The following is a 12,502-nucleotide window of genomic DNA, read 5'->3' as shown; positions in this document are numbered from 1 at the left end:
ATCACCGTCTCAAGTTGTATTTACAGATTTTATTTTTAAGTAACCTCTACACCCAGCGTGGGGCTCAAACTCACAACCCCGACGTCAGGTGTCTCACGCTCCACCGACTAAGCTAGCCAGCCACCCCTCAAACTGAATTTAAAATATCCCCATTTTCTTTTTTTTTTTTTTAATTTTTTTAATGTTTATTTTATTATTTTTGAGACAGAGAGAGACAGAGCATGAACGGGGGAGGGGCAGAGAGAGAGGGAGACACAGAATCGGAAGCAGGCTCCAGGCTCTGAGCCATCAGCCCAGAGCCCGACGCGGGGCTCGAATTCACGGACCGCGAGATTGTGACCTGAGCCGAAGTCGGACGCTTAACCGACTGAGCCACCCAGGCGCCCCAAAATATCCCCATTTTCAAATGTGTATTTCCCAAGAGTCTAGGTCTTAAACCTGAGTGAAAGTTCCTCTTTTTGTTAATACCCACCTCCTAGCTCGTCTGTCTGCCTCCACTCTTGTCCAAATCTAGTCCTTTCCTAAAGCTGAAGTGATCCCTCTAAAATGCTGATCGTGTTGCTCCGCTGCCTAAAACCTCTTAGAGCCTCCCCTTGCCTCCACGAAAAAGCCAAGGTCTTTCCTGATCTGGCATCTACCTGTCTTTCTAGCACCATCTCCCGTTGCTACACTCTCGAGCATCATTTTCCTCTAGCTTTCCTGACCGGGACGTCTCGAAGAAATAGGGAAGCGTACAGTGATTAACAGCCCCGACTTACGGGGCACCCGGGTGGCTCAGTGGGTTAAGCGTCCGACTTCGGCTCAGGTCATGATCTCGCGGTTGGGGAGTTGGAGCCCCATATTGGGCTGTGCCTCTGTCAGTGAGGAGCCCACTTCAGATTCTCTGTCTCCCTCTCTCTTTGCCTCTCTCTCTCTCTCTCTCTCTCAAAAATAAACATTAAAAAAAAAAAAAAGAGCACTGATGCAGGCATAGATTAAGACTTCACCAGCCAGGGCAAGTTAAACTCTCTGAGCCTCAGTTTCTTTCTTTTTCTTTTTTTTTTAATGTTTATTTATTTTTGAGAAAGAGCGAGCAGGGGAGGGAAAAAGAGAGACGGAGACAGAGAATCTGAAGCAGGCTCTGTGCTGATAGCTATCAGCACAGAGCCCAATGTGGGGATTGAACTCACCAACCGTGAGATCATGACCTGAGCTGAAGTTGGACGCTCAACCAACTGAGCCACCCAGGCGCCCCCGCTTGCTTTATTTGTAAAAGACGCTAGCTTAACTACCTCACATGATTATTATGAAGAGGAACTATGATAATGTTGGCAAAATACTTGGCATAGAGTAAGCATTTGATATATGGTAGTTCATTATTAACGTTGGGCCATACTGTTCTGTCTCTCACTAATTTTCCATAGTCCCCTCCTTATCTTTTTAAAAAATGTTTATTTATTTTAAGATAGAGCACAAGTGGGTAAGGGGCAGAGAGGGAAGGAGAGAATCCCAAGCAGGCTCTATGCTGTCACCGAACACCCTGATGCGGGGCTCGATCCCGTGAACTGTGAGATCATGACCTGAGCGAAAATCAAGAGTCAGATGCTCAACTGACTGAGCCACCCAGGCGCCCACCCTCCTTGTCTTTCTTTCAGCAACTATTTCTTGACCACCTACATGTCCGTATTCTGGAAACGGGGGAAACATTGGTGCACCAGAATGGCATTCTGATCGAAGTAATTCCTTTTCTTAGGCTTCAAACAGACCGTTTTGACCGTCTGTTGTGGATTATTCTTCTTCCTTTGTTTCACTTATCAACCTGTGCTATAGAGTTAACGATTACTAATGAACTGCACTATTAGACTGATTTTCTTGCAAACTGGGTAGGGACTACATCTTACTAATTTGGGGACACCGACTGCTAACAGTGCGCGACAGTCGTTCGCTTAGGTACATGGAATGGACATGTAGAAGAGACTCCGTGAATGTTGCTTGGATGAAAATAAAAATATGATTCCATAACACAGGTTTCTTCCATTGCTTAGTGCATGTATATAATGTTTAAGCTCCCTTTGACTTTCGGGGTTATCCTAGGAACCTGCGTTCTAATTCCGTTTCACAGGGAATAAATGCAATTCAAATACAAATGACTAACTTTACAATGACATTTCAGGGGCACCTGGGTGGCTCAGTCGGTTAAGCCTCCGACTTTGGCTCAGGTCACGATCTCACGGTTCATGGGTTCGAGCCCCGCATCGGGCTCTCTGCTGACACTTTGGAGCCTGGATCCTGCTTTGGATTCTGTGTCTCCTCTCTCTCTCTGTCCCCCTCCCCCTCAAAAGTAAACATTAAAAACATTTTTTTTTTTTAAATGAAGTTTTAGGGTATGGTTCGTGGGGTGCCTGGCTGGTTCAGTCGATAGGGCGTGTGACTCTTGATCTCGGGGTTGTGAATTCAAGACCCATGTTGGGTGTAGGGATGACTAAAATAGAAATAAACTTAAAAAGTAATAAATAAAATAAAAACCTAGATTTATTTTGTAAAAAAGTATAGTTGTTCTTAACTTGGGATCTACTTTTGTGTGAGAAAATTCCCCGCCATGAACATTGCAAGGGTCTGATCTGATGACCTTACATTAGTTCTGTTTCTGTTTCCAAGTTTTTAGATTGTATCAATATCCATTTTTAAAGTTTTGTCCTTCTAGTGGCTTTTATTGCTTTAAAAACGGTTTCCTTTAATTACGTATTTTCTGATACGTGCTCAGTCGAGTGCACGTTTTGACGATTTGTTCTTCCTTTCCTGCGTTTCTCCTTTCCGTAGGTTTCTTTTCCTGGGAACTTGCACTTGGTGTTGGTCCTACGTCCCAGCAGTTTTCTTCAAAGGACTTTCACAGACATTGGATTTCGATTTAGTCAGGAGGATTTCATGCTGAAGTTACCAGTAAGAGTATATTGTTTAAATGTTTTGTCTCTTTAATTCTTGTGAGGACTTTGTACCATGCTGTTGATGCTTTACCCGTGCTCACAAAGCATCTGAAAGAAAAGAAATAGAATTTGTCTTCCCAAACTACAAACTTGAAATCCCCCAAAGTCTTCTGTTTCTATTGTTAAAATAAAGGAAGAGTTTCGTCAGTTTGTAACAAAGCAATCCCTGTTGAATGAGATCTATGTCACCTACGTTATTTATGTGTGTGTATATGCACGTGTGCGTGTGTGTATAAAATCAGGACGTTTTATTTTTAGGGAAAAAATGAGCGTGTGTTTTACGTATTTGAACTCCCATGAACTTAGCATCCTGAGCTAGTTCATAGTACCATGATCTTTTTTTTCAAATATATTTTTATACGTTTATTTAGGGTTAGGGATAGAGTCCTCGTAAATTATGGTACTTTTGCGAAGATCAGCCCCTCCTGATAAGTTATAACTTACTACAGAAAGCCCTTTTCCTCCGTCGCAGGCATAACATTCTTTCGGAAGGTTGGCCATTAATAATGCAAAATTTTAGATCAAGGAGAACCAGCGATTTGGGTTTCTATGGAGATTAACTTTGCTTTACAGAGAAATGTTTCGTATGTGAAAACTGTTATTACCGAAGAACGTAGTGCAGACGGACGTGGGCGGGGGAGGGTGTACAGGAGAGAACTGTTAGAACCATTTGCAAAAGGTAATTTGTGCTAAGGAAATGCTGAAGTTCATTGTACAGTTGAATGGAGGGATGCCGCGAAGGGCAGTTAACAGTATCTCTCTTGCTTATTTATATAGGTGGTTATGCTGAGCTCAGTTAGTGATTTGCTGACATACATTGATGACAAGCAGTTAACCCCTGAGTTAGGCGGCACCTTGCAGTACTCCAACAGTGAATGGATCATCTTCAGAAATGTATGTTGCCTTTGCTCTTACCGTAGAGCCTGTAGTTCATATTACCCTTTAAAATCTAGTTCCGGCATTGTGCTCCTCTTTGGGAAAGACAGCTTGCTGTGGCTCCTGTTTTTCAAACACATATAATTCAACATCTTGATTTTCTTCCCTAGGAAATATCTAGAAATGATGAAGAGGCACTGAGGATGGCAGTTGAAGGAGAGGCCTAGGGAGTAAGGCGATCATGCTCTGTCCACTGCCTCCGGTGGCCGTGTAGTAACTTGGAGAAACAAAGCGTTTTGGGTTCAGACCTCAGCACTGCTGATTTTTAGCTGTGTAACCTTGTGCACGCTATATAGCCTCTCTGGCTCTCAGTTTTCCCAACTATACAATGGGAATAATACTACTTTACGTCATAGGGATTTTGGGAAGATTAAATGAGATAACAGATGTAAATTGCGTGGCACAGTGCCTAACAGATGACGAGCCCTCGAAACATGCTAAGTAATACGATTCATGTCATCCTAGCGATGCTTCTGAGGCAGTTAGGATTACAGTAGAGTTTCCTTCGGTTCTAGACATTGGCAAATAGGCAAAGACCCTGTGCCTCGCAGATGTGAGTTTATACTAGAAGAATCTTTGTCCCAGATCCCAGCGATAAGGGAACCCTTCTGAAGGAAATGATTTCTCATTCAATCAGGATCCTGTTTTCCTCATCTTTGTCACTCAACAGTTCTTTTTGTTCATACGAAAGTGTATCGTCAAAATTAGTAGCGTCTAGCCTTTCATAACCTCTAAAACTGCAAACGAAAGAGCAGATCACCTCGAGCTGCGTGGTAAGCAGAGGGTTTATAAGGTCTCTACGGGTTGCTCCCCCCCCCCCCACTTTTCTTTTCCCGAGCAGTTGATTTTGGAAACAATCAACAGCGCAACGCGACTTGACATTTGAGGGCGACCGAACCTTCGCGATCACAATTTCAAGTCTTGTGCCTGAATGAATTGTTGTGGCCAGTTTGTTCCCCCATCACCCTCGTGCATTGCTTTGTTGGAATGCTAATGCTTGCTCATAAGTTATAATAAATGTCCGGTGGCTTTGATGTTCTCTTCCAAAGTAAAGTTAGTATCAAGTAATTTTACATTTGCAGGGTCTAATGGGATAGACCTAAACAAAGTCAGAAAGCAAATGACTCAGTCCACGGCATCTTTAAGAAATTGTTTTCAGGGGCGCCTGGCTGGCTCCGTCGAAGGAGCACGCGACTCTCGAGTCTTGGGGTCGTGAGTTCGAGCCCCACGCTGGGTGTAGAGATTACTAGAAAAAAAGAAAGAAACTTTAAAACAGAGACATTGTTCTCATTGGCGTTCAAGAGATGAGTACAGAAGTTTAGATCAAAGACATTCAAGAAGACTCTTTAACCTCACGTCAGTTTCGTAGAGGCTTAGCTACAAAGGTAGCGTTGATTGCCAAGGGCAATGCCAACTTTCCTTAGCAGAAGAGAGGTCATAGTATATGTGCTTGTTGTCATACCTAGATGAAAGTGAGTATAGTTACTGATCTAGGTATTGATGTGCTGGCAGTTTCCATGGAATTAAAAGGATCACTGGGTCTTTGCAGGCTATAGAAAATTTTGCTCTCACAGTGAAGGAAATGGCTCAGATGTTACAGTCCTTTGGAACTGAACTGGCGGAGACAGAACTGCCAGATGATATTCCTTCAATAGAAGAAATCCTTGCGCTTCGTGCCGAGAGGTATCACATGTTAAAGGTATGTCTGAAAGCGTCAACAAACAACCATGACCCATGGCCTTTCTTTTACGGCACGCGTGCATTTCACACTGATTGGTGGGTGGGGGACCCACAAGGGGAAAATGGCCCGGATCTGTTGAACGTAAGTGGCCCCCTTGTAACTGGTGCATTCTCTTGAGAAGTTCTTTATTTGTTAATAGAAGAGTCCATGCTGCCCCAGAATAAGAAGTCTACAGTCCTCTTTGTTATCACGGATTCTTTATCTTTTCAAAAGGCCCGCTCATTTGGAAAGCTGGAGAATCAGAAGGCAGATGGGTGATCTAGTTTTACGCCCACCCCAGGTGCGACGTGAAGTGGAGAAGGAGAACCAGATGAGGAGTCAGGGGGCCTGCGACCAATGCAAACATTGTTAAATTGATCACAAGCTTTCTTTTACACAGAGTACTAGGTTTTTTTTTTTCCTTTTTTTAAAGTAGGCTCCACACCCAGCACGGGGCTTGAGCTCACGACCCTGAGACCAGGCGTCACGCGCTCCACCGACTGAGCCAGCCAGGCATCCCCAGAGTACTAGCTTTTGTTGTTTTCTACCATAGACCTTAGATGGCAAGTTGACTTTCCCCTCCTACCCAGTTGTCTGGAGTGTTGGGTTGTGAAGGATTCTGAGTCACAGTTCAGACAATCACCAAGTACTTTGAGATGCACGTTCTCCCAAAAGTTGAAGAATGATCTCAAGAAGCACCAGGCTCTATCACTCATGTCCTTCTGGGGCGGGGGGTGGGGGGGAAGGTGGGGAGGCGGCGCTCGGATACGAGCTCTGTGTAGAGACGACGCTCGTATTTTAGTTTGAATTGCTTTTTGAGGGGACATTTGTAGATGAAGAGGAGAGAGACTGAACTCGTGAATCATAATCTCAAAGTAAAACTGTTCCAGGAGAGAAAGCTCTGACCCTCATAAGCTGTGTGATCGGGCAGTTTGCCCCCTCCCTCTGAGTTGAGACAGGGAGAGACAGAGCACGAACAGGGGAGAGTCAGAGAGAGAGGGAGACACAGAATCGGAAACAGGCTCCAGGCTCTGAGCTGTCAGCACAGAGCCCGATGCGGGGCTCGAACCCACGGACCGTGAGATCGTGACCTGAGCCGAAGTCGGACGCCTAACCGGCTGAGCCACCCAGGCGCCCCAATATTAGCTCTTTTTTTTAAAAAAAATTTTAATGTTTTATTTTATATTTGAGAGAGAGACAGACAGAGACAGAACATGAACAGGGGAGGGGCAGAGAGACGGGGACAGAATCTGAAGCAGGCCCCAGGCTCTGAGCTGTCAGCACAGAGCCCGACGCGGGGCTCGAACTTACGGGCAGTGAGATCATGACCTGAGCCGAAGTCGGATGCTTCACTGACGGAGCCACCCAGGCGCCCCGGAAATATTAGCTCTCAGTGCTTATGTTCTTATTTATATTGGTGGTGGCTTAGAACCTGTTCCCGGACAAATACAGGACACCCACATTTTTGCCTAACAGTTCAGAGGACCCTTGGATTTCCTGAAGGGAGTCATAGCTCACTCTTAGATGCCCGAAGAATCTACCCACCAAGGTTAAGACCTTCTGAATAGAAAGCAGCGTATGCTCTGTGAGGAATTAATGAACCCAAATGTGACGTAACATAATATGGCAGGCGGCGGTTGATAACAATCTCCCTATCCCTGAATGTGCATTAAATATTATGTTAACTGCATGCTTTCCAATGTGGTAGACTTCATGACGCTACGACTGCTTTATTAGAGCACGTTAAAAATATTAGTAGAGTAGAATGAGTTAGAACTTTCTACCAGTAAGAGAAGGAGACTACATCTGGACCACAAGGGACTGCTGCCTATAAAGATCTTATAAAAATAGCGATCGCAACACCCATCTCAGTAGGCAGAGGCTTCTTGGAAATCCTCACGGGTTTCGGATTCAGTAGAGGCCGTTCTAGAACTGCTGTTTCTCTTCTATAGCGTGCTCTAGCTGTACGCTTCCTTGTCGTGAAGTCATGCGGGATGGGTTGCTAGCAGGCTAATTCATCCCACTGTGCCTTTTTCCAGAATGATATTACAGCTGTAACCAAAGAAGGAAGAATCCTCCTCACAAGTCTGGAAGTGCCTAGCATTGAAGATGTCGTCAGTTCAAGACTTGAACGTCGGCCACAAATCAATGGTGACTGGCAAACCGTTAATAAGTGAGTACTCTCCTTTTGGTTTGGAATTACTGATCTTACACTTTCGAACGCGAATTCTAATTTTGCTTCAGTCTCTTAAGTGTGCAAGTATTTCTGGACTTTTGGGAATCTGAAAACAACTTCCCTCGTCTCACAGACATCAGTTTGCTTGTAGGAGAGGTTCTGTGGACATTGATGGGCTCTTCGTGGACCAAGAGTCATGGTCTCTGACTTTGCTTACAATTCTTTTTTTTTAATGTTTAGTTTTGAGAGAGAGAGAGAGAGAGAGAGAGAGAGAGAGTGCACGAGCGCACGTGTGCAGGCACACGTGAGTGGGGGAAGAGCAGAGAGAGACGGGGACATAGGATGCAAAGTGGGGTCTGTGGTGACAGCAGAGAGCCTGATGTGGGGCTTGAACTCACGAACCCTGAGATCACGACCTGAGCTGAAGTCAGACACTTAACTGAGCCACCCAGGTGCCCTGACTTTCTTTATAATTCTTTAAAAAAAATTTTTTTTTAATTATTTATTTTTGAGAGAGAGTGAGAGAGAGCGCGCGCAAGCGGGGGAGGGGCAGACACACACACACACACACACACACACACACACACACACACGCAGAATCCGAAGCAGGCTCCAAACTCTGAACTGTCAGCACAGAGCCAAGCATGGGGCTCGAACTCATGAACCGCGAGATCGTGACCTGAGCCGAAGTCGGACGCTCAACTGACTGAGCCACTCAGGGGCCCCTCCTTATAATTCTTAATGTCCGGACCAGATTTATGTACTTCCCTACAGAACAAATCGCTGGTGTGAAGGAATTCTAACGACTTTTCTTTGTTAAGATTGCTGACTCAAGTACATGATATGGAAATAGCTTTTGATGGATTTTGGGAAAAACACCAACTAAAAATGGAGCAGTATCTGCAACTATGGAAGTTTGAGCAGGATTTTCAAGAGGTCAGTTAAAACATTCCTTTATACGGGGTTTTTCATTATTGCCAGCGGCTCTTACTCCTTGATCATGAGAAGTACAGTCTCACAAGATGCCCACTGACACCCAGAGAGGGATGGAAAGGGAGCAAATGTGAGCGAACCCTGCCAAGATGTCTTTCTTGCTTACTAATCTCCTAGGATAAAGCACTGAACTTGTAAGGAGGACTCAGTTGCTGTCCACCCTGATGTTTATTTTTGAAACTTATTTTACATATAAAATGCTTTCAGGCTATGGACTAGGTTTCCAAGGAAATAATACCCACTTCCTTGTTGTTGTTGTTGTTGTTGTTGTTGTTTTAATACCATATACTTACACTGACCGTATTTAATACGACCTAACAAAAACATTTTTCTTTTTTTTTTAATGTTTATTTATTTTTGAGAGAGAGAGAGAGAGAGAGAGAGAGAGAGAAAATGAATGGGTGGGGGAGGGGCAGAGAGAAAGGGAGAGGGCTCTCAGAGCCCGACGTGGGGCTCGAACCCACGAACCGTGAGATCATGACCTGAGCCGAAGTCAGATGCTTAACCGACTCTTCCACCCAGGCACCCCAAAACATTTTTTTTCTGATCCAGTAATTTATTTCTATGAAAAGCCTGATGGGTGAAGTGAAATCGTGTTCAATTATGCATTATTTGAAAGGCTAAAAGTACATTCTAGTTGGATGCTTCTGGAAAATACATCACACTTGGTCAAGCATTATTTGAAAGGCTAAAAGTACATTCTAGTTGGATGCTTCTGGAAAATACATCACACTTGGTCAAGAGACATAGTCTCTTTCATAGTACTTTTCCAGGAGATCCGAAGAAAACTCACCTCTTTTCTCTCTCACATGTGGCTGGCTTGTTTTCTACCCATGACTTTCTTACTGACTTGGTATTTCATCTGTGTGAGCAGAATTGGGTTTGGGTGCCGCATTCTGGACACAGGGCTCGGGATTGCCAGACCTTTCCCTCCTGTGACTCAAACAGATTTTGGAATGCCATGCTCTCTGTGAAATCTTCCTTAAAGAAAGAATAGGCCAAGTTGCTCTTGGTCCTTCCAGATCTTTCCCTCCTCCCCAACCGAATCCATGTAAGAACAACACTCTTCCTGAATGTGCCCCATTGTCCCTCCACTCCGGTGTTAGTTTGCATCCATACTGCATTCTTGACCTGGAGTTACATTCTGTTTCTTCAAATCCTTGTTGCCTCTAATCGTTATTGTTCTTTTCCTCGGATCGTAACCTCACTGACGTGATCTGTATCTCATGGTGATTTGTCGATAGGTTCTGTGTATTTAGGAACTTCACTTAAAAAAGGTCTTATTCATAAATTCAGATGTACAGAAAATTTGAATATTCTCAAACTTGAGATATTTTTGAATCTACAGGATAGGAATATTCTCTTGCATAATCACAGGACAGTTATCGAATTTAGGACATTTAACAATAACGCATTCCTTTTATATCACCTACCATTGGTATTCCAGTTTTATCAATTGGCTCAATAATGCCATTTATATCATTTCCCCCCCTCCAGTACAGGAGTCAGTCTTAGAGGGTTGGGTGTTGGATAAGTTGTCCTGTCTAGTCACCTTTAATCTAGAACAAACATTTCCATAGCCTTTCTTTGTCTCTTATGACACTGACATTTCGGAAGAACACAGTGCTTTTTAATATAAAATGTTCCTCATTTTCCATTTGTCTGACATTCTCTCTCTTTTTTTTTAAAGTTCATTTATTTATTGAGAGAGGGGGCTGTGTGTAGGAGCAGAGAGAGAGCTAGAGAATCCCAGGCAGGCTTTTCACTCACAGCACAGAAGCCCGACATGGGGCTCGATCCCACGAACTGTGAGATCGTGACCTGAGCTGAAGTCGGATGCTTAACCCACTGAACCACCCAGGCACCCCTGTCTGACATTTTCTTATGATTAGATTAACCATTGTATGACCAGCAGGAATACTCTATGAGCGATGTGTTCTGCCGAGGGTATTGTTCTTGGCCCTTCCCGATCTTTCTCTCCTCCCCAACCGAGGGAGTTAATGAAGTCCACCTGCCCCTCATCATTGATGTGCATTTCGATTACCCAGTCAGGCTTCCGTGGAGTTTCTCCACTAATGACTTTCCCCCACTTGTAACTAGTAGGAAACGTGTGGGGAGAAAATTTAAGGTCATGCAAATATCTTCCTGCTCATCAGAAGTTCTTCATGGTTTGTGATTCTTTACTGTTCTTAACTATTTTGGTGTTTCTGACTGGCTACTGTGCCCTTGTGACACATCCAGACTTTTTTCGGGTTATCACTTCTTTACTTTCTGGCATAAAGAGATGTTCCAAGCCTATCTTGTACCTCCTCTGCTTTAGCCGTGGAACCAGCCATTTTCCTGAGGAGCCTTGGTTTCTTTTTCTGGGATATGATAGGAAAGACCAAGATCTGGGTTCCAAGTATGCTGCTAATTACTACTGGGGGAACCTTCTTTCCTGGGACCACTCACCATAGCGCTAGGGAGTATATATGCAAGTACATAGAGATATTTACAGATCATGAGTATCCACTGATATCTAGTAGGTTGGGTGTTAATAGATTATATCGATTCCTGGGAATAAAATGACAGAAGTGTTTGCCACATGTGCGATTTTTCCATATCGCTGTTCTTATTTACTAGCACTGCCTATGAAAATGATCAAAGGAAAAATGCTTAATAATTTGTATGCTTAAAGCCTTGGTTTTTTCCTATTTGCAGCTCGTGAGTGAAGTCGAACTTCTGTTAAACCAACAAGCAGAGCTGGCAGACGTCACCGGGAACCTAGGTCAAGTAAAACAAAAAATTAAAAAGTTGGAAAACTTAGATGAAAATTCTCAGGTAAGAGGACATCTCAGACGGTCGCTATTGTAATAGTTCATTGTGAGGGTTCAGGAGCATGAGCCCTCCCGGTTCACTTTTCCTGGTAACAGTCTGCGTAATGGGTTTAATAACACTGGTCTGTATTCTTTTCCAATCAACGTGGGCCAGAGGTGACCCTGCCGATGCGTCATGTAGTTGCAACGGGCAGTCTCTGAGGTCACCGTGTGAGCGGTTTCAGGCCCACCGATAGGAACAGAAGCATAAAGCATTCTGAAGAAGCCAGCAAAATGTCTCTCAGGAATGCTACTTGGAAACAATAGAAATGTACAAGAGCATAATTTCTTAAATACCCATCATGTGGTATCTGCAGTTGAACCAAATATGGATTCAGACAGATAAATCTGCTTCGTCTTACTAGCTGCATGACCCTGGGCAAAGTGATTAAATGTTCTAAGCCTCAACGTCTTCATCTATAAATTGGGGCTAAAGTGGCCTACTTTGGGGAATGATTAGGGGAGGACTGTTTTCGATGTTGTAGATAAAACACTTAGCACAATACCCGGGAAATGTGGTTGTAGAATAAGTACTCAAAACGATGATCACTTTGCTGGTCTTAAAGCTTGGACTCATGGCTTTAACAGTTAACAAACTAGCTTTGCTCTTCTGTCTTGTATGAGAGAGCAAGGCCACTGGTTTTTGTTTTTTGTGTTTTTTTAGTTTTTTTTAAATGTTTATTTATTTTTGAGAGAGAGAGAGAGAGAGAGAGAGAACACAAGTCGGGGAGGGGGAGAGAGAGAGGGAGACACAGAATGCGAAGCAGGCTCCAGGCTCTGAGCTGCCAGCGCAGAGCCCCACGCAGGGCTCGAACCCATGAACTGCGAGAGCATGACCTGAGCCCAAACCGAGAGCCGG

The 12,502-nt window shown here is 44.0% G+C and overlaps 1 protein-coding gene across 1 annotated transcript in view; it reads left to right on the top strand.

The window, feature by feature from the left end:
* The window catches only part of MCF2 (MCF.2 cell line derived transforming sequence), a 73,190-nt gene that overhangs the window by 20,849 nt on the left and 39,839 nt on the right, over positions 1–12,502 (top strand). The window contains exons 4-9 of the mRNA XM_049644375.1: positions 2,800–2,919; positions 3,741–3,857; positions 5,449–5,598; positions 7,659–7,792; positions 8,617–8,731; positions 11,489–11,608. Coding sequence (XP_049500332.1) covers positions 2,800–2,919; positions 3,741–3,857; positions 5,449–5,598; positions 7,659–7,792; positions 8,617–8,731; positions 11,489–11,608 — 756 coding nt within the window. The remainder of the gene's footprint in view (positions 1–2,799; positions 2,920–3,740; positions 3,858–5,448; positions 5,599–7,658; positions 7,793–8,616; positions 8,732–11,488; positions 11,609–12,502) is intronic.

Source organism: Panthera uncia, chromosome X, assembly GCF_023721935.1.
Source record: "Panthera uncia isolate 11264 chromosome X, Puncia_PCG_1.0, whole genome shotgun sequence".
Lineage (NCBI taxonomy): Eukaryota > Metazoa > Chordata > Mammalia > Carnivora > Felidae > Panthera > Panthera uncia.
Note: the sequence above shows the minus strand (reverse complement) of the source record. Positions and strands in the feature narration are given on the sequence as shown.